At 62.4% G+C, this 24,732-nt stretch overlaps 1 protein-coding gene across 1 annotated transcript; it reads left to right on the top strand.

The window, feature by feature from the left end:
• The first annotated feature begins 5,623 nt into the window (after window positions 1-5,623).
• Window positions 5,624-22,974, top strand: LOC138101543 (deaminated glutathione amidase-like). Its single transcript, XM_068999319.1, has 7 exons — window positions 5,624-5,657; window positions 7,366-7,446; window positions 10,108-10,362; window positions 14,578-14,681; window positions 16,116-16,249; window positions 18,000-18,125; window positions 20,695-22,974. Coding segments are annotated over exons 1-7 (972 nt in total). The 5' UTR covers window positions 5,624-5,655; the 3' UTR covers window positions 20,965-22,974.
• Window positions 22,975-24,732: the final 1,758 nt, after the last annotated feature.

Below are 24,732 nucleotides of genomic sequence, written 5' to 3' on the forward strand. Positions count from 1 at the left end.
AAATCCTCCCCTAAACCCACCCCCAAATCCACCCCAAATCCTCCCCTAAACCCACCCCCAAATCCACCCCAAATCACCCCCCAAATCCACCCCAAATCACCGCCAAATCCACCCCAAATCCTTCCCTAAACCCACCCCAAATCCACCCCAAATCCTCCCCAAATCATCCCCAAATCATCCCCAAATCCTCCCCAAATCACCCCCAAATCCACCCCAAATCCTTCCCTAAACCCACCCCCAAATCCACCCCAAATCACCGCCAAATCCACCCCAAATCATCCCCAAATCGCCCCCAAATCCACCCCAAATCACCCCCAAATCCTCCCCAAATCATCCCCAAACCCTCCAAAACCCACCCTAAATCCCCCAAATCCTCCCCTAAACCCACCCAAATCCACCCCAAATCCTCCCCAAATCCTCCCCTAAACCCACCCCAAACCCACCCCAAAATCCTCCCCAAACCCACCCCAAATCCTCCCCAAATCCACCCCAAATCCTCCCCTAAACCCACCCCAAATCACCCCCAAATCTTACCCTAAACCCACCCCAAACCCACCCCAAATCCTCCCAAACCCACCCCAAATCCCCGAAAATCCTCCCCAAATCCCCCCAAATCCTCCCCTAAACCCACCCCAAATCACCCCCAAACCCTCCCCAAATCCCCCCGAATCCACCCCAAATCCCCCCGAACCCATCCTAAATCCCCAAAATCCACCCCAAACCCACCAAACCCTCCCCAAATCCCCCGAAATCCCCCAAATCCTCCCCAAACCCACCCTAAATCCCCAAATCCACCCCAAACTCCCCAAATCCTCCCCTAAACCCACCCTAAATCACCCCTAAATCCACCCCAAATCCACCCTAAACCCACCCCAAATCCACCCCAAACCCCCCCAAATGCCCGAAGTCACCCAAGTCCACCCCAAATCCTCCCCAAATCCCCCAAACCCAGCCCAAATCCACCTCAAATCCACCCCAAATCCCCCAAATCCCCCCCAAAACCCACCCAAATCATTCCCAAGTCCTCCCCAAACCCACCCCAAATCCACCCAAATCCACCCCGAATCCCCCCAAATCCTCCCCTAAACCCACCCAAATCCACCCCAAACCCACCCCAAATCACTACCAAATCCACCCTAAATCCGCCCCAAATCCTCCTCTAAACCCACCCAAATCACCCCAAATCCACACCAAATCACCCCCAAATCCTCCCCTAAACCCACCCAAATCCACCCCAAATCCTCCCCTAAACCCACCCCCAAACCCACCCCAAATCTACCCCAAACTCACCCCAAATCGCCCCCAAATCCACCCCAAACCCCACCCAAAACCCATCCTAAATCCACCCCAAACCCCCCCAAACCCTCCCAAACCCACCCCAAATCCACCTCAAATCCACCCCAAATCCACCTCAAATCCCCCCCAACCCACCCCAAATCCTCCCCAAACTCTCCCCAAATCCACCACAAATCCTCCCCAAACCCACCCCAAATCCCCCCCAAACTCTCCCCAAATCCACAAATCCTCCCCAAATCCACCCCAAATCCCCCCAAACCCTCCCCAAATGCCCTCAAATCCACCCCAAACCCACCCTAAATCCCCCAAATCCCCCCAAACCCACCCCAAATCCACCCCAAATCCCCCCCAAATCCACCTCAAATCCCCCCCAAATCCCCCCAAACCCACCCCAAATCCCCCCCAAACTCTCCCCAAATCCACAAATCCTCCCCAAATCCCCCAAACCCTCCCCAAATGCCCTCAAATCCACCCCAAACCCACCCAAAATCCCCCAAATCCCCCCAAACCAACCTCAAATCCATCCCAAATCCCCCAAATCCCCCTAAAATCCACCCCAAACCCCCCAAATCCACCCCAAATCACCCCCAAATCCCCCCAAATCTACCCAAAACCCACCTCAAACCCCTCCCAAATCCCCTGAAATCCACCCCAAATCCCCCAAACCCACCCCAAACCCACCCTAAACCCCCCAAATCCCCCCAAACGCCCCCCAAATCCCCCCAATCCCACCTGTGCTCGTTGAGCTCCAGCTCCAGCTCGGCCGCTTTGGAGGCCAAACCGCGCTGGTCCTGCCGGAGCCGATTGAAGCGGGACACAACCTGCGGGAGCGCCGTGGGCTACTGGAGAAGGGATTGGGCTACCGGAGAAGGGACTGGGCTACCGGAGCTGGCATTGGGCTACCGGAGAAGGAATTGGGCTACCGGAGAAGGGATTGGGCTACCGGAGAAGGGATTGGGCTACTGGAGAAGGGACTGGGCTACTGGAGCTGGCATTGGGCTACCAGAGCCGGCATTGGGCTACCAGAGCCGGCATTGGGCTACCAGAGCTGGCATTGGGCTACTGGAGAAGGGATTGGGCTACCAGAGAAGGGACTGGGCTACTGGAGAAGGGACTGGGCTACCGGAAAAGGGACTGGGCTACTGGAGAAGGGATTGGGCTACCAGAGCTGGCACTGGGCTACTGGAGAAGGGATTGGGCTACCGGAAAAGGAATTGGGCTACCGGAAAAGGAATTGGGCTACCGGAGAAGGGACTGGGCTACTGGAGAAGGGATTGGGCTACCGGAGCTGGCATTGGGCTACCGGAGAAGGAATTGGGCTACTGGAGAAGGGATTGGGCTACCGGAGAAGGGACTGGGCTACTGGAGAAGGGACTGGGCTACCAGAAAAGGAATTGGGCTACTGGAGAAGGGATTGGGCTACCGGAGCTGGCATTGGGCTACTGGAGAAGGGATTGGGCTACCGGAGCTGGCATTGGGCTACCGGAGAAGGAATTGGGCTACTGGAGAAGGGATTGGGCTACCAGAGCTGGCATTGGGCTACTGGAGAAGGGATTGGGCTACCGGAGCTGGCATTGGGCTACTGGAGAAGGGATTGGGCTACTGGAGCTGGCATTGGGCTACTGGAGAAGGGATTGGGCTACTGGAGCTGGCATTGGGCTACCAGAGCCAGCATTGGGCTACTGGAGAAGGGATTGGGCTACCGGAGAAGGAATTGGGCTACTGGAGAAGGGATTGGGCTACCGGAGAAGGGACTGGGCTACCGGAGAAGGGACTGGGCTACCGGAGCCGGCATTGGGCTACTGGAGAAGGAATTGGGCTACCGGAGAAGGGATTGGGCTACCGGAGAAGGGATTGGGCTACTGGAGAAGGGATTGGGCTACCAGAGCTGGCATTGGGCTACTGGAGAAGGGATTGGGCTACCAGAGCCAGCATTGGGCTACCGGAGAAGGGACTGGGCTACTGGAGAAGGGACTGGGCTACCGGAGAAGGGACTGGGCTACTGGAGAAGGGATTGGGCTACTGGAGAAGGGATTGGGCTACCGGAGCTGGCATTGGGCTACTGGAGAAGGGATTGGGCTACTGGAGAAGGGATTGGGCTACCAGAGAAGGCACTGGGCTACCGGAGAAGGGACTGGGCTACCAGAGCTGGCATTGGGCTACCGGAGAAGGGATTGGGCTACCGGAGAAGGAATTGGGCTACTGGAGAAGGGACTGGGCTACTGGAGCTGGCATTGGGCTACCAGAGCCGGCATTGGGCTACTGGAGAAGGGATTGGGCTACCGGAAAAGGAATTGGGCTACTGGAGAAGGGATTGGGCTACCGGAGAAGGGACTGGGCTACTGGAGAAGGGATTGGGCTACCGGAGCTGGCATTGGGCTACCGGAGAAGGAATTGGGCTACTGGAGAAGGGACTGGGCTACCAGAGAAGGGACTGGGCTACCGGAGAAGGGACTGGGCTACCAGAGCCGGCATTGGGCTACTGGAGAAGGAATTGGGCTACCGGAGAAGGAATTGGGCTACTGGAGAAGGGATTGGGCTACCGGAGAAGGAATTGGGCTACTGGAGAAGGGATTGGGCTACCGGAGCTGGCATTGGGCTACTGGAGAAGGGATTGGGCTACTGGAGAAGGGATTGGGCTACCGGAGAACGGATTGGGCTACCAGAAAAGGGATTGGGCTACCGGAGCTGGCATTGGGCTACCAGAGCCAGGATGGGGCTGGGAAACTCAGGGATGGGCTACCAGAGCCGGGATGGGGCTGCCACCCCTCCCCGCCCCACAGACCCTTCCCCGGCCCCACAGACCCTTCCCCGCCCCACAGACCCTTCCCCGCCCCACAGACCCTTCCCGGCCCCACAGACCCTTCCCCGCCCCACAGACCCCTCCCTGCCCCACAGACCCTTCCCCGCCCCACAGACCCCTCCCCGGCCCCACAGACCCCTCCCCGCCCCACAGACCCTTCCCCGCCCCACAGACCCTTCCCGGCCCCACAGACCCTTCCCGGCCCCACAAACCTTTCCCGGCCCCACAGACCCTTCCCCGCCCCACAGACCCTTCCCCACCCCACAGACCCCTCCCCCGCCCCACAGACCCCTCCCCGGCCCCACAGACCCTTCCCCGCCCCACAGACCCTTCCCCGGCCCCACAGACCCTTCCCCGGCCCCACAGACCCTTCCCTGCCCCACAGACCCCTCCCGGCCCCACAGACCCTTCCCGGCCCCACAGACCCTTCCCCGGCCCCACAGACCCTTCCCCACCCCACAGACCCCTCCCCGCCCCACAGACCCTTCCCCGGCCCCACAGACCCTTCCCCACCCCACAGACCCTTCCCCGGCCCACAGACCCTTCCCAGCCCCACAGACCCCTCCCCATTATCACAGACCCTTCCCGGCCCCACAGACCCTTCCCCGGCCCCACAGACCCTTCCCGACCCCACAGACCCCTCCCCGGCCCACAGACCCTTCCCAGCCCCACAGACCCCTCCCCATTATCACAGACCCTTCCCGACCCCACAGACCCTTCCCCGGCCCCACAGACCCCTCCCCGGCCCCACAGACCCCTTCCCTGCCCCACAGACCCCTTCCCGGCCCCACAGACCCTTCCTGGCCCCACAGACCCTTCCCCGGCCCCACAGACCCGTCCCCATTATCACAGACCCCTTCCCAGCCCCACAAACCTTTCCCGGCCCCACAGACCCCTTCCCAGCCCCACAGACACTTCCCCGCCCCACAGACCCCTCCCCATTATCACAGACCCCTCCCCATTATCACAGACCCCTCCCCATTATCACAGACCCCTTCCCAGCCCCACAGACCCTTCCCAGCCCCACAAACCTTTCCCGACCCCACAGCCCCTTCCCGGCCCCACAGACCCTTCCCTGCCCCACAGACCCCTCCCCATTATCACAGACCCCTTCCCTGCCCCACAGACCCTTCCCCACCCCACAAACCTTTCCCGACCCCACAGCCCCTTCCCGGCCCCACAGCCTCCCCCCCACCTTCCCCTCACGCCCAGACCCCCCCCCCCCCCACTCCGATTCCCCCCACAACCCCAACCCCCCCAGCACCTCCCGGGGACCCCTCCCCAATTCCAAACCCCTTCCCCAACTCCCTTTTCCCCCTGACCTGCTCGGCGCTCAGCCCTTTCCCCGCCGGGGCCGCCCCTCGCCCCTTCCCCGGCTCCGCCATCTTTTCCCGCCCCGTCCCGCCTTTTCCGCTCCCGCACCGGAAATGGAGCCGCCACTTCCGGCCGCCATCTTGGACTCGGGTGAGGCGGAGCCGGCGCCATTTTGGGTGAGGGCGACGGGGCGGGGTGGGGGGGGGGGGGTGGAACTTTGCCCGCGCTGCCTCCGGCGGGGAATGTGAGGGAATGGGGCTAAAAACGGGGAAAACGGGGAAAAAAGTGCAGGGGGAGGAGGGGTTTTGGGGCTGGCGGGGGGGTTTGGGGGTTGGAGGCCCGTGGGGGGGTGATTGGGGGGGGGGGGGTGGTTTGGGGGAGGGGGCTGGGGGTCGTTTTTGAGGGGGTTGGGGGAGTTTTGGGGGGGGCTGGGGGTGGTTTGAGGGGGGTTGCGGGTGCTTGGGGTGGTTTGGGATCCAAATTGGGGCAGTTTGGGGGGTGTTTGGGGCAGTTTGGGGATGCCTGGGGTACTTTGGGATCCAAATTGGGGCAGTTTGGGGGGTGTTTGGGGCAGTTTGGGGGGTATTTGGGGTAGTTTTGGGGGTATTCGGGGCAGTTTGGGGTGTTTGGGGATGCCTGGGGTACTTTGGCATCCAAATTGGGGCAGCTTTGGGGTGTTTGGGGTAGTTTCGGGGGTATTTGGGGCAGTTTGGGGGTATTTGGGGTACTTTGGGATCCAAATTGGGGCAGTTTGGGGTATTTGGGGCAGTTTTGGGGGTATTTGGGGCAGTTTGGGGGTGTTTGGGGCAATTTTGGGGGTATTTGGGGCAGCTTTGGGGTATTTGGAGTGCTTTAGGATCCAAATTGGGGCACTTTTAGGGGTGTTTGGGGTACTTTGGGATCCAAATTGGGGCAGTTTTGGGGGTATTTGGGGCAGGTTTGGGGGTATTTGGGGCAGGTTTGGGGGTATTTGGGGTGCTTTGGGATCCAAATTGGGGCAGTTTGGGGTAATTGGGGCAGTTTGGGGGGTGTTTGGGGTACTTTGGGATCCAAATTGGGGCAGTTTTGGGGGTATTTGGGGCAGTCTGGGGGGTGTTTGGGGCAGTTTTGGGGGTATTTGGGGCAGTTTGGGGGTATTTGGGGTACTTTGGGATCCAAATTGGGGCAGTTTGGGGTATTTGGGGCAGTTTTGGGGGTATTTGGGGCAGTTTGAGGGTGTTTGGGGCAATTTTGGGGGTATTTGGGGCAGCTTTGGGGTATTTGGAGTGCTTTAGGATCCAAATTGGGGCACTTTTAGGGGTGTTTGGGGTACTTTGGGATCCAAATTGGGGCAGTTTGGGGGGTGTTTGGGGCAGTTTGGGGGGTGTTTGGGGTAGTTTTGGGGGTATTTGGGGCAGTTTGGGGATGCCTGGGGTACTTTGGCATCCAAATTGGGGCAGTTTTGGGGGTGTTTGGGGCAGTTTTGGGGGTATTTGGGGCAGTTTGGGGGTATTTGGGGTACTTTGGGATCCAAATTGGGGCAGTTTGGGGTATTTGGGGCAGTTTTGGGGGTATTTGGGGCAGTTTGGGGGTGTTTGGGGCAATTTTGGGGGTATTTGGGGCAGCTTTGGGGTATTTGGAGTGCTTTAGGATCCAAATTGGGGCACTTTTAGGGGTGTTTGGGGTACTTTGGGATCCAAATTGGGGCAGTTTTGGGGGTATTTGGGGCAGTTTTGGGGGTATTTGAGGTGCTTTGGGATCCAAATTGGGGCAGTTTTTGGGGTGTTTGGGGCAGCTTGGGGGGGGTCTGGGACCACTTCGGGGGGGGAAGGGGGGGTTGAGGGCAATTTTGGGGGGCCGGGGTATTTTGGAGTCAAATTTGGGGCAGTTTTGGGGGTTTTTGGGGCAGCTTGGGGAGGGTGGGGGGGTCTGTGTGAGCCCTCCCCAATTTGGGGTGTCCCCCCTGCCCCCAGGCTGAGGGTGACCCCCCGGGCCCTGCTGCGCTGCCCCCCGAGAGCCCCCAGAGCCCCCCAGAGCTCCAGCGCCGCGGGCAGGTACCGGGGGACCCCAAAAACACCCGGGGGGAGACCCTAAATACCCCGGGGGGGGACCCAGGGGGTGACACGGGGGTGCTCCTGTTCCCAGGGGTGACCCCGTGGGTGTCACAGTCCCTGTGGGGTGACCCCGGTGCCTTTGGGGTGACCCCATGGGTGTCACAGTCCCCGTGGGGTGACCCTGGGAGGACCCCATGGGTGTCACAGTCCCTTTGGGGTGTCCCTGTGGGTGTCACACTCCCTGTGGGGTGTCCTTGGGGTGACCCCATGGGCGTCATAGTCCCTGTGGGGCGACCCTGGTCCTTTGGGGTGACCGTGTGGGTGTCACAGTCCCCGTGGGGTGACCCTGGAGTGACCCCATGGGTGTCACCGTCCCTTTGGGGTGACCCCATGGGGGTCACAGTCCCTGTGGGGTGACCCTGGGGCGACCCTGTGGGTGTCACAGTCCCTGTGGGGCGATCTCTGTCCCTTTGGGGTGACCCTGTGGGTGTCACGGTCCCTGTGGGGTGACCCTGGTGCCTTTGGGGTGACCCTGTGGGTGTCACGGTCCCTGTGGGGCGACCCTGGTCCTTTGGGGTGACCCCATGGGTGTCCCAGTCCCTGTGGGGTGACCCTGGGAGGACCCCATGGGTGTCACAGTCCTTGTGGGGTGACCCTGGAGTGACCCCATGGGTGTCACTGTCCCTTTGGGGTGACCCCATGGGTGTCACAGTCCCTGTGAAGTGACCCTGGGGTGACCCCGTGGGTGTCACAGTCCCTGTGGGGTGACCCCAGTGCCTTTGGGGTGACCCCATGGGTGTCACAGTCCCTGTGGGGTGACCCTGGTCCTTTGGGGTGACCCTGTGGGTGTCACAGTCCCTGTGGGGCGACCCTGGTCCTTTGGGGTGACCCTGTGGGTGTCACAGTCCCTGTGGGGTGACCCTGGGGCGACCCTGTGGGTGTCACAGTCCCTGTGGGGTGACCCTGGTGCCTTTGGGGTGACCCCATGGGTGTCACAGTCCCTGTGGGGTGACCCCGTGGGTGTCACAGTCCCTGTGGGGCGACCCTGGTCCTTTGGGGTGTCCCTGTGGGTGTCACAGTCCCCATGGGGTGACCCTGGGATGTCCCTGTGGGTGTCACAGTCCCCGTGGGGTGACCCTGGGGTGACCCCGTGGGTGTCACAGTCCCTGTGGGGTGACCCTGGTGCCTTTGGGGTGACCCCATGGGTGTCACAGTCCCTTTGGGGTGACCCCGTGGGTGTCACAGTCCCTGTGGGGCGACCCTGGTCCTTTGGGGTGTCCCTGTGGGTGTCACACTCCCTGTGGGGTGTCCCTGGGGTGACCCCATGGGTGTCACAGTCCCCGTGGGGTGACCCTGGGAGGACCCCATGGGTGTCACAGTCCTTGTGGGGTGACCCTGGAGTGACCCCGTGGGTGTCACCGTCCCTTTGGGGTGACCCCATGGGTGTCACAGTCCCTGTGAAGTGACCCTGGGGTGACCCCGTGGGTGTCACCGTCCCTGTGGGGTGACCCTGGTGCCTTTGGGGTGACCCCATGGGTGTCACAGTCCCTGTGGGGTGACCCCGTGGGTGTCACAGTCCCTTTGGGGTGGCCCCATGGGTGTCACAGTCCCTGTGGGGTGACCCTGGTCCTTTGGGGTGACCCTGTGGGTGTCACAGTCCCCGTGGGGTGACCCTGGGAGGACCCCGTGGGTGTCACAGTCCCTGTGGGGTGACCCCATGGGTGTCACAGTCCCCGTGGGGTGACCCCAGTCCCTTTGGGGTGACCCCATGGGTGTCACAGTCCCTGTGAGGTGACCCTGGGGTGGCCCCGTGGGTGTCACAGTCCCTGTGGGGTGACCCCAGTCCCTTTGGGGTGACCCCGTGGGTGTCACAGTCTCTGTGGGGTGACCCCAGGGTGACCCCAGACCCCATGGGGTGACCCTGGTCCCACTGAAGTGTTGCTGTGGGGTGACCCCAGACCCCATGGGGTGACCCTGATCCCACTGAAGTGCCCCTTTGGCTGTCCCCAGACCCCATGGGGTGACCCCCAGTCCCTGTGAAGTGACCCCCCCCCCAGGAGCGACCTCAGTCCCTTTGAGGTGACCCCATGGGTGTCACATGTCCCAGTCCCTGGGCGATGGCCCCCAGGCCCTCTGAGGTCCCTTATGGTGTCCCCAGGGCTGGCAGTGCCCCCAGTCCCTCTGAGGTCCCCCCCAATGTCCCCTCCCCACAGTGCCCCCAGTCCCTCTGAGGTGCCCCACGGTGTCCCCAGGGCTGGCAGTGCCCCCAGTCCCTCTGAGGTGCCCCACGGTGTCCCCAGGGCTGGCAGTGCCCCCAGTCCCTCTGAGGTGCCCCACAGTGTCCCCAGTCCCTTTGAGGTCCCCCCCAATGTCCCCTCCCCACAGTGCCCCCAGTCCCTCTGAGGTGCCCCCCAATGTCCCCTCCCCACAGTGCCCCCAGTCCCTCTGAGGTCCCCCCCAATGTCCCCTCCCCACAGTGCCCCCAGTCCCTCTGAGGTCCCCCCCAATGTCCCCTCCCCGCAGTGCCCCCAGTCCCTCTGAGGTGCCCCCCAATGTCCCCTCCCCACAGTGCCCCCAGTCCCTCTGAGGTGCCCCCCAATGTCCCCTCCCCACAGTGCCCCCCGTCCCCCTTAGGTCCCCCACGGTGTCCCCTCCCCGCAGTGCCATGGCGGCGTCCCCGTGCCCGGCGCCGTGCCCAGGGGGGGTGGTGGCGGTGGCGCAGGTGACATCGACGGCGGACAAGGAGCACAACTGGCAGCAGTGCGCGGCGCTGGTGCGGCAGGCGGCGGCGCGGGGGGCACGGGCCGTGTTCCTGCCCGAGGGCTTCGACTTCATCGGGGACAGTCCCCAGCAGAGCCTGGCGCTGGCAGAGCCCCTCGACGGGGACATCGTGGGGCGCTACCGGCAGCTGGCCAGGTACGGGGACACCGGGGGCACCTGGGGACACCCGGGGACGGCTGGGGGTGCCAGGGGACGGCTGGGGGTGCCGGGGGACACCTGGGGATGCTGGGGGACAGCTGGGGACGTTGGGGGTGCTGGGGGTGCTGGGGGTGCCAGGGGACACCTGGGGACATTGGGGGTGCCAGGGAACACCTGGGGATGTTGGGGGTGCCAGGGGACACCGGGGGCACCTGGGGACACCTGGGGACGGCTGGGGGTGCCAGGAGACGGCTGGGGGTGCCAGGGGACACCTGGGGGTGCCGGGGGACACCTGGGGATGCTGGGGGACAGCTGGGGACGTTGGGGGTGCTGGGGGTGCCAGGGGACACCTGGGGGTGCCAGGGGACACCTGGGGACGTTGGGGGTGCCAGGGGACACCGGGGGCACCTGGGGACACCCGGGGATGGCTGGGGGTGCCAGGGGACACCTGGGGGTGCCAAGGGACACCTGGGGATGGCTGGGGGTGCCAGGGGACACCTGGGAGTGCCAAGGGACACCTGGGGATGGCTGGGAGTGCCAGGGGACACCTGGGGACGTTGGGGGTGCCAGGGGACAGCTGGGGATGGCTGGGGGTGCCAGGGGACAGCTGGAGACATTGGGGGTGCCAGGGGACACCTGGGGACGTTGGGGGTGCCAAGGGACACCAGAGGATGCCAGGGGACAGCTGGGGACACCAGAGGGGACTTGGGGACACGCGGGGACAGCTGGGGGTGCCCGAGGACACCAGGGGATGCTGGGGGTTCCAGGGGACACCTGGGGACACCTGGGCACATTGGGGGTGCCAAGGGACACCTGGGAATGCTGGACATGCCAAGGGACACCTGGGGACACTGGGGGTGCCAAGGGACAGCTGGAGACATTGCGGGTGCCAAGGGACACCAGGGGATGCCAGGGGACACCCGGGGACAGCTGGGGATGCCAAGGGACACCTGGGGATGTTGTGGGTGCCAGGGGACACCTGGGGATGCTGGGGGTGCCAGGGGACACCAGGGGACACTTGGGGGTGCTGGGGGTGCCAAGGGACACCAGAGGGGTGCTGGGGGTGCCAAGGGACACCTGGGGACACCAGAGGGGACCTGGGGACACTTGGGGATGCTGGGGGCACCAAGGGACACCAGGGGACACTTGGGGTGCTGGCGGTGCCAGGGGACACCTGGGGACACCAGGGGACACTTGGGGATGCTGGGGGTGCCAAGGGACACCTGGGGACACTTGGGGATGTTGTGGGTGCCAGGGGACACCTGGGGACACTTGGGGATGTTGGGGGTGCCAAGGGACACCTGGGGACACTTGGGGATGCTGGGGGTGCCAAGGGACACCAGGGGACACTTGGGGGTGCTGGGGGTGCCAGGGGACACCAGGGGACACTTGGGGGTGCTGGGGGTGCCAGGGGACACCAGAGGGGTGCTGGGGGTGCCAAGGGACACCTGGGGACACCAGAGGGGACCTGGGGACACTTGGGGATGCTGGGGGCACCAAGGGACACCAGGGGACACTTGGGGTGCTGGCGGTGCCAGGGGACACCTGGGGACACCAGGGGACACTTGGGGATGCTGGGGGTGCCAAGGGACACCTGGGGACACTTGGGGATGCTGGGGGTGCCAGGGGACACCTGGGGACACTTGGGGATGTTGGGGGTGCCAAGGGACACCTGGGGACACTTGGGGATGCTGGGGGTGCCAGGGGACACCTGGGGACACCAGGGGACACTTGGGGGTGCTGGCGGTGCCAGGGGACACCTGGGGGCACCAGAGGGGACCTGGGGACACTTGGGGATGCTGGGGGCACCAAGGGACACCTGGGGACACCAGGGGACACTTGGGGATGCTGGGGGTGCCAGGGGACACCTGGGGGCACCAGAGGGGACCTGGGGACACTTGGGGATGCTGGGGGCGCCAAGGGACACCAGGGGACACTTGGGGTGCTGGCGGTGCCAGGGGACACCTGGGGACACCAGGGGACACTTGGGGATGCTGGGGGTGCCAGGGGACACCTGGGGACACTTGGGGATGCTGGGGGCACCAAGGGACACCAGGGGACACTTGGGGTGCTGGCGGTGCCAGGGGACACCTGGGGACACCAGGGGACACTTGGGGATGCTGGGGGTGCCAGGGGACACCTGGGGACACTTGGGGATGTTGGGGGTGCCAAGGGACACCTGGGGACACTTGGGGATGTTGGGGGTGCCAAGGGACACCTGGGGACACTTGGGGGTGCTGGCGGTGCCAGGGGACACCTGGGGACACTTGGGGATGTTGGGGGTGCCAAGGGACACCTGGGGACACTTGGGGGTGCTGGCGGTGCCAGGGGACACCTGGGGACACTTGGGGTGCTGGCGGTGCCAGGGGACACCTGGGGACACTTGGGGATGCTGGGGGTGCCAAGGGACACCTGGGGACACTTGGGGATGCTGGGGGTGCCAGGGGACACCTGGGGACACCAGGGGACACTTGGGGGTGCTGGCGGTGCCAGGGGACACCTGGGGGCACCAGAGGGGACCTGGGGACACTTGGGGATGCTGGGGGCGCCAAGGGACACCTGGGGACACTTGGGGTGCTGGCAGTGCCAGGGGACACCTGGGGACACCAGGGGACACTTGGGGTGCTGGCAGTGCCAGGGGACACCTGGGGACACCAGGGGACACTTGGGGTGCTGGCAGTGCCAGGGGACACCTGGGGACACCAGAGGGGACTTGGGGACACCTGGGGATGCTGGGGGTGCCAGGGGACACCTGGGGACACCCAGACCTGTTCAGAGCCGCGTCCTTGTCCCCAGCCGTGTCCTCGTTGTCCAGCTGTGTCCCTGCTGTCCCCGTTCCTGACCCATCTCCTGTTCCCAGCTGCCTCTGTCCCTGATGCCACCCCTGTCCCTGTGCCCGTCCTTGTGCCCATCCTTGTCCCCGTGCCTGTTTCCATCCCTGCCCCCCCAATTCCTGTCCCTGTCCTTGTGCTCAGCTCCATCCCTTGGACTGGGGTGGGGACAGGGATGGGATATGGGGACAAGGACAGGGACGGGGACAGGGATGGGATATGGGGACAAGGACAGGGATGGGGACAGGGGACAGGGATGGGATATGGGGACAGGGACAGGGATGGGGACAGGGGACAGGGATGGGATATGGGGACAAGGACAGGGATGGGGACGGGGAGCAGGGATGGGATATGGGGACAAGGACAGGGACGGGGACAGGGATGGGGACAGGGATGGGATATGGGGACAAGGGACAGGGGTGGGGACGGGGATGGGGACAGGGATGGGATATGGGGACAAGGACGGGTGGGGACAGGGATGGGATATGGGGACAAGGACAGGGACGGGGACGGGACAGGGATGGGATATGGGGACAAGGACAGGGATGGGGACAGGGATGGAATATGGGGATAGGGAGCAGGGGTGGGGACAGGGATGGGATATGGGGACAAGGACAGGGACGGGGACAGGGGACAGGGATGGGATATGGGGACAAGGACAGGGATGGGGACATGGGACAGGGATGGGATATGGGGACAAGGACAGGGATGGGGACAGGGATGGGGATATGGGGACAAGGACGGGGGTGGGGACAGGGATGGGGACGGGTGAGACAGGGATGGGGATGGAGAGCAGGGATGGGGTATGGGGACAAGGACAGGAATGGGGATAGGGGACAGAGATGGGATATGGGGACAAGGGACAGGGGTGGGGACGGGGATGGGGACAGGGGTGGAACAGGGAGCAGAGGTGGGTACAGGGAGCAGGGATAGGGACAGGGATGGGGATGGGGACAGGGATGGGATATGGGGACAAGGACAGGGATGGGGACAGGGAAGAGATGGGGACAAGGACAGGGATGGGATATGGGGACAAGGAGCTGGGATGAGATATGGGGACAAGGACAGGGACAAGGGATATGGGGCTGGAGACACCCTTGGGGGGTTGGGGACACCCTGGGAGGGGAATGGGGACAGCGAAGAGATGGGGACGAGGACGGGAATGGGATATGGGGACAGGGACAGGGATGGGGACAAAAACAGGGATGGGGATGGATGAGGATGGGGAGCAGGGATGGGGACAAGGACAGGGATGGGATATAGGGACAGGGATGGGGTATGGGGACAGGGATGAGGACAGGGATGGGGTATCAGGACAGGGATGGGATGTAGGGACAGGGATGGGGCCAGGGCCGGACGTGCCAGGTGCGTGTGTCCCCAGGGAATGCGACGTGTGGCTCTCCCTCGGGGGCTTCCACGAGCGCGGCCACGACTGGGACAGCACCGGCCGCATCTACAACTGTCACCTCCTGCTGGACAGCTCCGGTGGGACACGGCGCTGCCGGCCCCCGTGTCACCCCCGTGTCACCCCCGTGTCACCCTGTCACCGCCATCTCACCCCCATGTCAGCCCCATGTCAGCCCCGTGTCACCCCCGTGTCCCCAGTCCCTGTGTCCCCAACATTCCTGACCCTCCTGATGTCCCCATGTCCCCAATCCCCGTGTCCCCAGCATTCCTGACCCTCCTAATGTCTGTGTCACCCCCATGTCCCCAGTCCCCATGTCCCCAGCATTCCTGACCTTCCTGATGTCTCTGTGTCACCCCCATGTCCCCAGTCCCCATGTCCCCAGCATTCCTGACCCTCCTAATGTCTGTGTCACCCCCATGTCCCCAGTCCCCATGTCCCCAGCATTCCTGACCCTCCTGATGTCTCTGTGTCACCCCCATGTCCCCAGTCCCCATGTCCCCAGCATTCCTGACCCTCCTAATGTCTGTGTCACCCCCATATCCCCAATTCCTGTGTCCCCAGCATTCCTGACCCCTGCATGTCCCTGTGTCACCCCGTGTCACCCCCGTGTCCCCAGTCCCTGTGTCCCCAACATTCCTGACCCTCCTGATGTCCCTGTGTCACCCCCCTGTCACCCCTGTGTCAGCCCCGTGTCCCCAACATTCCTGACTCTCCTGATGTCCCCGTGTCCCCCCTAGATGTCCCCAGCACTCCCACCCCCCCGGGCTGTCCCCATGTCCCCCCTGGGCTGTCCCTGTGTCCCCTCCATGTCCCCAGCACTCCCACCCCCCCCGGGCTGTCCCCTCCATGTCCCCTCCATGTCCCCAGCACTCCCACCCCCCCTGGGCTGTCCCCTCCATGTCCCCTCCATGTCCCCAACACTCCCACCCCCCGGGTTGTCCCCTCCATGTCCCCTCCATGTCCCCTCCATGTCCCCAGCACTCCCACCCCCCTGGGCTGTCCCTGTGTCCCCCCTGGATGTCCCCAGCACTCCCACCCCCCTGGGCTGTCCCCGTGTCCCCTCCATGTCCCCAGCACTCCCACCCCCCCGGGTTGTCCCCTCCATGTCCCCTCCATGTCCCCAGCACTCCCACCCCCCGGGTTGTCCCCTCCATGTCCCCTCCATGTCCCCTCCATGTCCCCTCCATGTCCCCAGCACTCCCACCCCCCGGGTTGTCCCCTCCATGTCCCCTCCATGTCCCCTCCATGTCCCCAGCACTCCCACCCCCCCTGGGCTGTCCCTGTGTCCCCCCTCCATGTCCCCAGCACTCCCACCCCCCTGGGCTGTCCCTGTGTCCCCTCCTGGATGTCCCCAGCACTCCCACCCCCCCTGGGCTGTCCCTGTGTCCCCTCCTGGATGTCCCCAGCACTCCCACCCCCCCGGGCTGTCCCCTCCATGTCCCCTCCTGGATGTCCCCAGCACTCCCACCCCCCCGGGCTGTCCCCTCCATGTCCCCTCTCGCTGTCCCCAGGCCGGCTGGTGGCCGCCTACCGCAAGCTGCACCTGTTTGACGCAGAGGTGCCGGGGGGCCCGGCCCTGCGGGAGAGCTCCTTCACCAACCCCGGCCGGGAGCTGCTGCCGCCCGTCGACACCCCCGTGGGCAAGGTACGGCCCTGCCACGTGTCCCCAGGGGTCCCCGAATGTCCCCAGGGGTCCCCCGAGTGTCTCTGGGGTCCCTGAGTGTCCCCCGGGGTGTCCCTGCGGGAGAGCTCCTTCACCAACCCCGGCCGGGAGCTGCTGCCGTCCATCGACACCCCCTGGGCAAGGTACAGCCCTGCCACGTGTCCCTGAGTGTCCCCAGGGGTCCCCAGGGGTCCCTGAGTGTCCCCAAGTGTCCCTGGGTGTCCCCGAGTGACCCCAAGTGTCCCTGGGTGTCCCCAAGTGTCCCCAGGGGTCCCTGGGTGTCCCCGAGTGTCCCCTGGGGTGTCCCTGCGGGAGAGCTCCTTCACCAACCCCAGCCGGGAGCTGCTGCTGCCCCTTGACACCCCCTGGGCAAGGTACGGCCCTGCCACGTGTCCCTGAGTGTCCCCAGGGGTCCCCGAGTGTCCCCGAGCGTCCCCAGGGCTCCCTGGGTGTCCCTGAGTGTCCCCGAGTGTCCCCAGGGCTCCCTGGGTGTCCCTGGGTGTCCCCCGGGGTGTCCCTGTGAGAGAGCTCCTTCACCAACCCCCTGGACACCCCTGTGGGCAAGGTACAGCCCTGGCCCTGGCCCCGGCCCCGGGTGTCCCTGAGTGTCCCCAGGTGTCCCCGTGTGTTCCCAGCTCTCCCAGGGCTGTCCCTGGGCTGTCTCCAGGTTTGTCCCCAAGTGTCCCCAGGTGTCCCTAGGTGTCCCAGGACTGTCCCCAGCTGTCCCCAGATGTCCCCAGGCTGTCCCAGGACTATCCCCGGGTACCCCCAGCTGTCCCCAGGCTGTCCCCAAGTGTCCCCAGGTGTCCCAGGGCTGTCCCAGGACTATCCCCGGGTATCCCCAGGTGTCCCCAGGTTTGTCCCCAAGTGTCCCCAGGTGTCCCTGGGCTGTCCCAGGACTGTCCCCCGCTGTCCCCAGGCTGTCCCCAGATGTCCCCAGGCTGTCCCAGGACTATTCCTGGGTATCCCCAGGTGTCCCCAGGCTGTCCCCAAGTGTCCCCAGGTGTCCCAGGGCTGTCCCAGGACTATTCCTGGGTATCCCCAGCTGTCCCCAGGTGTCCCAGGGCTGTCCCAGGACTATTCCCAGGTATCCCCAGGTGTCCCCAGGTTTGTCCCCAAGTGTCCCCAGGTGTCCCTGGGCTGTCCCAGGACTGTCCCCGGGTATCCCCAGGTGTCCCCAGCTGTCCCAGGGCTGTCCCAGGTGTCCCAGGACTATCCCCGGGTATCCCCAGGTGTCCCCAGGTTTGTCCCCAAGTGTCCCCAGGTGTCCCTGGGCTGTCCCAGGACTGTCCCCGGGTATCCCCAGGTGTCCCCAGGCTGTCCCAGGACTGTCCCTGGCTGTCCCCAGGTGTCCCCAGGCTGTCCTCAGCTGTCCCAGGGCTGTCCCTAGGCTGTCCCAGGACTATCCCCGGGTATCCCCAGGTGTCCCCAGGCTGTCCCCAAGTGTCCCCAGGTGTCCCTGGGCTGTCCCAGGACTATTCCCGGGTATCCCCAGGTGTCCCCAGCTGTCCCCAGGTGTCCCAGGACTATCCCCGGGTATCCCCAGGCTGTCCCCAGGCTGTCCCCGGGTGTCCCCAGGTGTCCCCAGGTGTCCCAGGGCTGTCCCAGGACTGTCCCCGGGTATCCCCAGGTGTCCCTGGGCTGTCCCAGGACTGTCCCCGGGTATCCCCAGGCTGTCCCCAGGCTGTCCCCGGGTGTCCCCTGCCCTCTCTGAGCCCCGTGTCCCCCCCAGCTGGGCCTGGCCGTGTGCTATGACCTGCGCTTCCCGGAGCTGGCCCAGGCCCTGCGCGGGGCCGGGGCCCAAATCCTGACCTTCCCCTCGGCCTTCACCGTCCCCACCGGAGCCGCGCACTGGGAGGTGAGGGGACACCCTGGGAGGGGGGTGGGGACACCCATGGGGGGCTGGGGACACCCTGGGAGGGGGTTGGGGACACCCAGGGGGGCTGGGAACACCCTGGGAGGGGGTTGGGGACACCCAGGGGGGGCTGGGGACACCCTGGGGGAGCTGGGGACAGCCTGGGAGGGGGCTGGGGACACCCAGGGGGGCTGGGGACACCCTGGGAGGGGGCTGGGGACACCCACAGGGGGCTGGGGACAGCCTGGGAGGGGGCTGGGGACACCCATGGGGGGCTGGGGACACCCATGGGGGGTTGGGGACACCCTGGGAGGGGGCTGGGGACACCCATGGGGGGGTTGGGGACAGCCTGGGGGGGCTGGGGACAGCCTGGGAGGGGGCTGGGGACACCCAGGGGGGGCTGGGGACACCCTGGGAGGGGGTTGGGGACACCCAGGGGGGGCTGCGGACACCCTGGGAGGGGGTTGGGGACACCCATGGGGGGTTGGGGACAGCCATGGGGGGTTGGGGACACCCTGGGAGGGGGTTGGGGACACCCAGGGGGGCTGGGGACACCCAGGGGGGTTGGGGACAGCCATGGGGGGCTGGGGACACCCTGGGAGGGGGTTGGGGACAGCCATGGGGGGCTGGGGACACCCTGGGAGGGGGTTGGGGACACCTTTGGGGGGCTGGGGACACCCTGGGAGGGGGTTGGGGACACCCAGGGGGGCTGGGGACACCCAGGGGGGTTGGGGACAGCCTGGGAGGGGGTTGGGGACACCCAGGGGGGCTGGGGACACCCTGGGAGGGGGTTGGGGACACCCAGGGGGGCTGGGGACACCCATGGGGGGCTGGGGACACCCTGGGAGGGGGTTGGGGACACCCAGGGGGGCTGGGGACACCCAGGGGGGGCTGGGGACACCCAGGGGGGGTTGGGGACACCCATGGGGGGCTGGGGACAGCCTGGGAGGGGGTTGGGGACACCCAGGGGGGGTTGGGGACACCCATGGGGGGTTGGGGACACCCTGGGAGGGGGTTGGGGACACCCAGGGGGGCTGGGGACACCCAGGGGGGTTGGGGACACCCATGGGGGGCTGGGGACACCCTGGGAGGGGGTTGGGGACAGCCTGGGGGGGCTGGGGACAGCCTGGGGGAGCTGGGGACAGCCTGGGAGGGGGCTGGGGACACCCAGGGGGGCTGGGGACACCCATGGGGGGCTGGGGACACCCTGGGAGGGGGCTGGGGACACCCAGGGGGGCTGGGGACACCCATGGGGGGTTGGGGACACCCATGGGGGGTTGGGGACATCCCAGGTGCCCCCAGTGTCCCCCCAGCTGCTCGTCCATCCATGCCCAGGCCCTCGAGTGCCCCCCGTGTCCCCTGGCACAAGTGCCATCCCCCGTGCCGTCTCCTGTGCCCGTGTCTCCTGACACAAGTGCCATGTCCCGTGCCATGTCCTGTGCCATCTCCCCTGTTCCCTCACACGAGTGCCATCCCCCGTTCCATCCTTGTGCCATCCCCGTGCCATCTCCCATGCCATCCCCCATTTCCCATTCCATCCCCGTGCCATCCCCGTGCCATCCCCGTGCCATCTCCCGTGCCATCTCCCGTGCCATCCCCCATTTCCCGTGCCATCGCGTTCCATCCCCGTGCCATCCCCCATTTCCCGTTCCATCCCCGTGCCATCCCTGTGCCATCTCCTGTGCCATCCCCCATTTCCCGTGCCATCTCCCGTGCCATCCCCCATTCCCCGTTCCATCCCCGTGCCATCCCCATGCCATCCCCGTGCCATCTCCCGTGCCATCCCCCATTCCCCGTTCCATCCCCGTGCCATCCCCATGCCATCCCCGTGCCATCTCCCATGCCATCCCCCATTTCCCATTCCATCCCCGTGCCATCCCCGTGCCATCCCTGTGCCATCTCCCGTGCCATCTCCCGTGCCATCCCCCATTCCCCGTTCCATCCCCGTGCCATCCCCATGCCATCCCCGTGCCATCTCCTGTGCCATCCCCCATTTCCCATTCCATCCCCGTGCCATCCCCGTGCCATCCCCATGCCATCCCCCATCCCCCATGCCATCCCTGTGCCATCCCCCGTTCCATCCCCCATTTCCCGTGCCATCCCTGTGCCATCCCTGTGCCATCTCCTGTGCCATCCCCCATTTCCCGTTCCATCCCCATGCCATCCCCCATTTCCCGGGCCATCCCCGTGCCATCCCCATTCCATCCCCATTCCATCCCCCGTTCCATCCCTGTGCCATCCCCCGTGCCATCCTTGTGCCATCCCCCGTGCCATCCCCGTGCCATCCCCCATTTCCCGGGCCATCCCCATGCCATCCCCCGTTCCATCCCCCATGCCATCCCCCGTGCCATCCCCGTGCCATCCCCCATTCCCCGTGCCATCCCCGTGCCATCCCCATTCCATCCCCCATTCCCCGTGCCATCCCCGTGCCATCCCCATTCCATCCCCCGTGCCATCCCCGTGCCATCCCTGTGCCATCTCCCATTCCATCCCCCATTTCCCGTGCCATCCCCCGTGCCATCCCCATTCCATCCCCCGTGCCATCCCCCGGCGGACGCCGCTGTCCCCGCAGGTGCTGCTGCGTGCCCGTGCCATCGAGTGCCAGTGCTACGTGGTGGCCGCGGCTCAGACCGGCCGGCACCACGCGGGCCGGGCATCCTTCGGGCACTCGCTGGTGGCCGATCCCTGGGGGACGGTGGTGGCCCAGTGCCAGGAGGGGCCGGGGCTGTGCCTGGCCCAGCTCGACCTGGGCTACCTGGAGAGGGTCCGCAGGGAGCTGCCGGTGCACGGGCACCGCCGCGGGGACGTCTACGGGGCCCTGGGGGGCACGGGGGCAACGTGAGGGCACCCGGGGGGGGCACCGGCACCGAGTTCGGGCCGAATCTGCTCCGAATCTGCTCCGAATCCGCTCGAAATTGTGAATTTGCACCCAATTTGCACTTTTGGCCCTAAAATGAAATGGGACGGCGTGTGCTCCCCTCTGTTCTCTTTTTGGGGTCCTGAATCTGCCTCAAATCTGCCTCAAATCTGCCCCAAATCTGCCCCAAATCTGCATCAAATCTGCCCCAAATCTGCCTCAAACCTGCCCCAAATCCCCATCAATTCAGCCCAAATTCAGCCTAAATCTGCCCCAAATTTGCCCCAATTCAGCCCCAAATCAGCCCCAAATTTGCCCCAATTCAGCCCCAAATTTGCATCAAATCTGCCCCAAATTTGCCCCAAATCCACATGAATTCAGCCCAAATTCAGCCTAAATCTGCCCCAATTCAGCCCCAAATTTGCCCCAATTCAGCCCCAAATTTGCATCAAATCAGCCCCAAATCCACATCAATTCAGCCCAAATTCAGCCTAAATCTGCCCCAATTCCGCCCCAAATTTGCATCAAATCAGCCCCAAATCAACCCCAAATCTGCATCAAGTCAGCCCCAAATCTACCTCAAATCAGCCCCAAATCTGCCCCAAATCCACATCAATGCAGCCCAAATTCAGCCTAAATCTGCCCCAAATTTGCCCCAAATTTGCCCCAATTCAGCTCCAAATTTGCATCAAATCAGCCCCAATTCAGCCCCAAATTTGCTCTGAATTTGCACCCAATTTGCACTTTTGGCCCTAAAATGAAATGGGACGGCGTGTGCTCCCCTCTGTTCTCTTTTTGGGGTCCTGAATCTGCCCCGAATTTGCATTTAATCTGCTTCAAATCTGCATCAAATCTGCCCAAATTCAGCCTAAATCTGCCCCAAATTTGCCCCAATTCAGCCCCAAATCAGCCCCAAATGTGCATCAAATTTGCATCAAATCTGCATCAAATCTGCCCCAAATCAGCCCCAAATCCGCATCAATTCAGTCCAAATTCAGTCCCAAATCTGCCCCAATTCAGCCCCAAATCTGCATCAAGTCAGCCCCAAATCCGCCCCAAATCTACCTCAAATCAGCCCCAAATCTGGCCCAAATCCACATCAATTCAGCCCAAATTCAGCCCAAATTTGCCCCAATTCAGCCCCAAATCTGCCCCAAATCAGCCCCAAATCTGCATCAAATCTGCCCAAATTCAGCCTAAATCTGCCCCAAATTTGCCCCAATTCAGCCCCAAATCAGCCCCAAATGTGCATCAAATTTGCATCAAATCTGCCTCAAATCAGCCCCAAATTTGCCCCAAATCCGCATCAATTCAATCCAAATTCAGCCTAAATCTGCCCCAAACCTGCTCCGAATCTGCCCCAATTCAGCCCCAAATTTGCCTCAAATCAGCCCCAAATCTGCATCAAATCCGCCCCAAATTTGCCCCAAATTCAGCCCCAAATCCGCATCAATTCAACCCAAATTCATCCCCAAATCAGCCCCAAATCTGCCCAAATTCTGCCCCAAATCTGCCCCAAATTCAGCCCCAAATCTGCATCAATTCAGCCCCAAATTTCAGCCCAAATTCAGCCCCAAATCCGCATCAATTCAACCCAAATTCAGCCCCAAATTTGCCCCAATTCAGCCCCAAATCTGCATCAATTCAGCCCCAAATTCAGCCAAAATCAGCCCCAAATTTGCCCTTTTGTCCCCAAAACGGACCAGCCCAACGTGTCCCCCCCTCTTTTGGGGTCCCCCCCCATTTTTTGGGGTCTCCCCCCCCATTTTTTGGGGTCTCCCCCATTCCTGGAGGTCATTTAGGGCACCCCAAATTCCAGATTTTACCCAAATCTGCCCCAAATCTGCTCTTTCCTCCTGAAAATGCCCCTTTTTGGGGCGATTCCCCCTTTTTTTGGGGTGATTCCCCCTTTTTTGGGGGGATCCTGAGGGGGGGGGGAGGGGAGGAATTTCCTTCTCTTGAAATTTGAAAAATACAAAAATCCCAGGAAATGACCCCAAAGCGTGGAGGAATTTTGGGATGGATTTGGGGGGGGGGGGGGGGAGGAGAAGGGGCTGAACCCCTCAAGTGCCGGGTGGGAAATGGGGGAAAACCTGAGGAAAATGGGAAAAAAAAAAAAAATAAAAATTCCCTGTTGCGTTTGGGGGGGGAAAATGGGAATTTTTTGAAGGGAAAACTGGAAAATTTTGGGGAGGAAAAATGGGAATTTTGGGGGTGAAACCACCAGGAAAAGGAGGAATTTGGGAATATTCCACAGCTGGAATCCCCAAATCCCAGCGAGTTTCACCAAGGGGAGTTTCACCTTTCCATGGTGGTTTTTAATGGATAAAAAATGAACAGAAAATGGGGAAAAACAGGGAAAAAACAGGGAAAAACATGGAAAAGGAGGAATTGACAGGGAAAAAGGAGGAATTCTGGAATATTCCCATTTTTCCAGGGCTTCCCACACCTCCAATCCCCAATTCCCACTGCACCAAGGGGATTTTCGCCTTTCCATGGTGGTTTTTAATGGATAAAAAATGAACTGAAAATGGGAAAAACAGGGAAAAAACAGGGAAAACACAAGGAAAAGGAGGAATTGACAGGGAAAAAGGAGGAATTCTGGAATATTCCCATTTTTCCAGAGCTTTCTGCAGCTCCAACCTCAAATCCCAGCGAGTTTCACCAAGGGGAGTTTCACCTTTCCATGGTGGTTTTTAATGGATAAAAAAGAACAGAAAATGGGGAAAAAACAGGGAAAAAACAGGGAAAACACAAGGAAAAGGAGGAATTGACAGAGAAAAAGGAGGAATTCTGGAATATTCCCATTTTTCCAGGGCTTCCCACACCTCCAATCCCCAATTCCCACTGCACCAACGGGATTTTCGCCTTTCCATTGTGGTTTTTAATGGATAAAAAATGAACTGAAAATGGGAAAAACAGGGAAAAAACAGGGAAAACACAAGGAAAAGGAGGAATTGACAGGGAAAAAGAAGGAATTCTGGAATATTCCCATTTTTCCAGGGCTTCCCACACCTCCAATCCCAATTCCCACTGCACCAACGGGATTTTCGCCTTTCCATTGTGGTTTTTAATGGATACAAAAGAACAGAAAATGGGAAAAAACAGGGAAAAAACAGGGAAAACACCAGGAAAAGGAGGAATTGACAGGGAAAAAGGAGGAATTCTGGAATATTCCCATTTTTCCAGAGCTTTCTGCAGCTCCAACCCCAAATCCCAGCGAGTTTCACCAAGGGGATTTTCACCTTTCTGTTGTGTTTTTTAATGGATAAAAAAGGAACAGAAAATGGGGAAAAACAGGGAAAAAACACAGAAAAATCATGGAAAACACAAGGAAAAGGAGGAATTGACAGGGAAAAAGGAGGAATTCTGGAATATTCCCATTTTTCCAGGGCTTCCTACACCTCCAATCCCCAATTCCCACTGCACCAAGGGGATTTTTGCCTTTCCATTGTGGTTTTTAATGGATACAAAAGAACAGAAAATGGGGAAAAACAGGGAAAAACAGGGAAAACACAAGGAAAACACAAGGAAAATCATGGAAAACACGAGGAAAAGGAGGAATTGACAGGGAAAAAGGAGGAATTCTGGAATATTCCCATTTTTCCAGAGCTTTCTGCAGCTCCAATCCCCAAATCCCAGCGAGTTTCACCAAGGGGAGTTTCACCTTTCCATGGTGGTTTTTAATGGATACAAAAGAACAGAAAATGGGAAAAAACAGGGAAAAAACAGGGAAAACACCAGGAAAAGGAG

The sequence above is a fragment of the Aphelocoma coerulescens genome, unplaced genomic scaffold (assembly GCF_041296385.1).
Source record: "Aphelocoma coerulescens isolate FSJ_1873_10779 unplaced genomic scaffold, UR_Acoe_1.0 HiC_scaffold_332, whole genome shotgun sequence".
Classification (NCBI taxonomy): domain Eukaryota; kingdom Metazoa; phylum Chordata; class Aves; order Passeriformes; family Corvidae; genus Aphelocoma; species Aphelocoma coerulescens.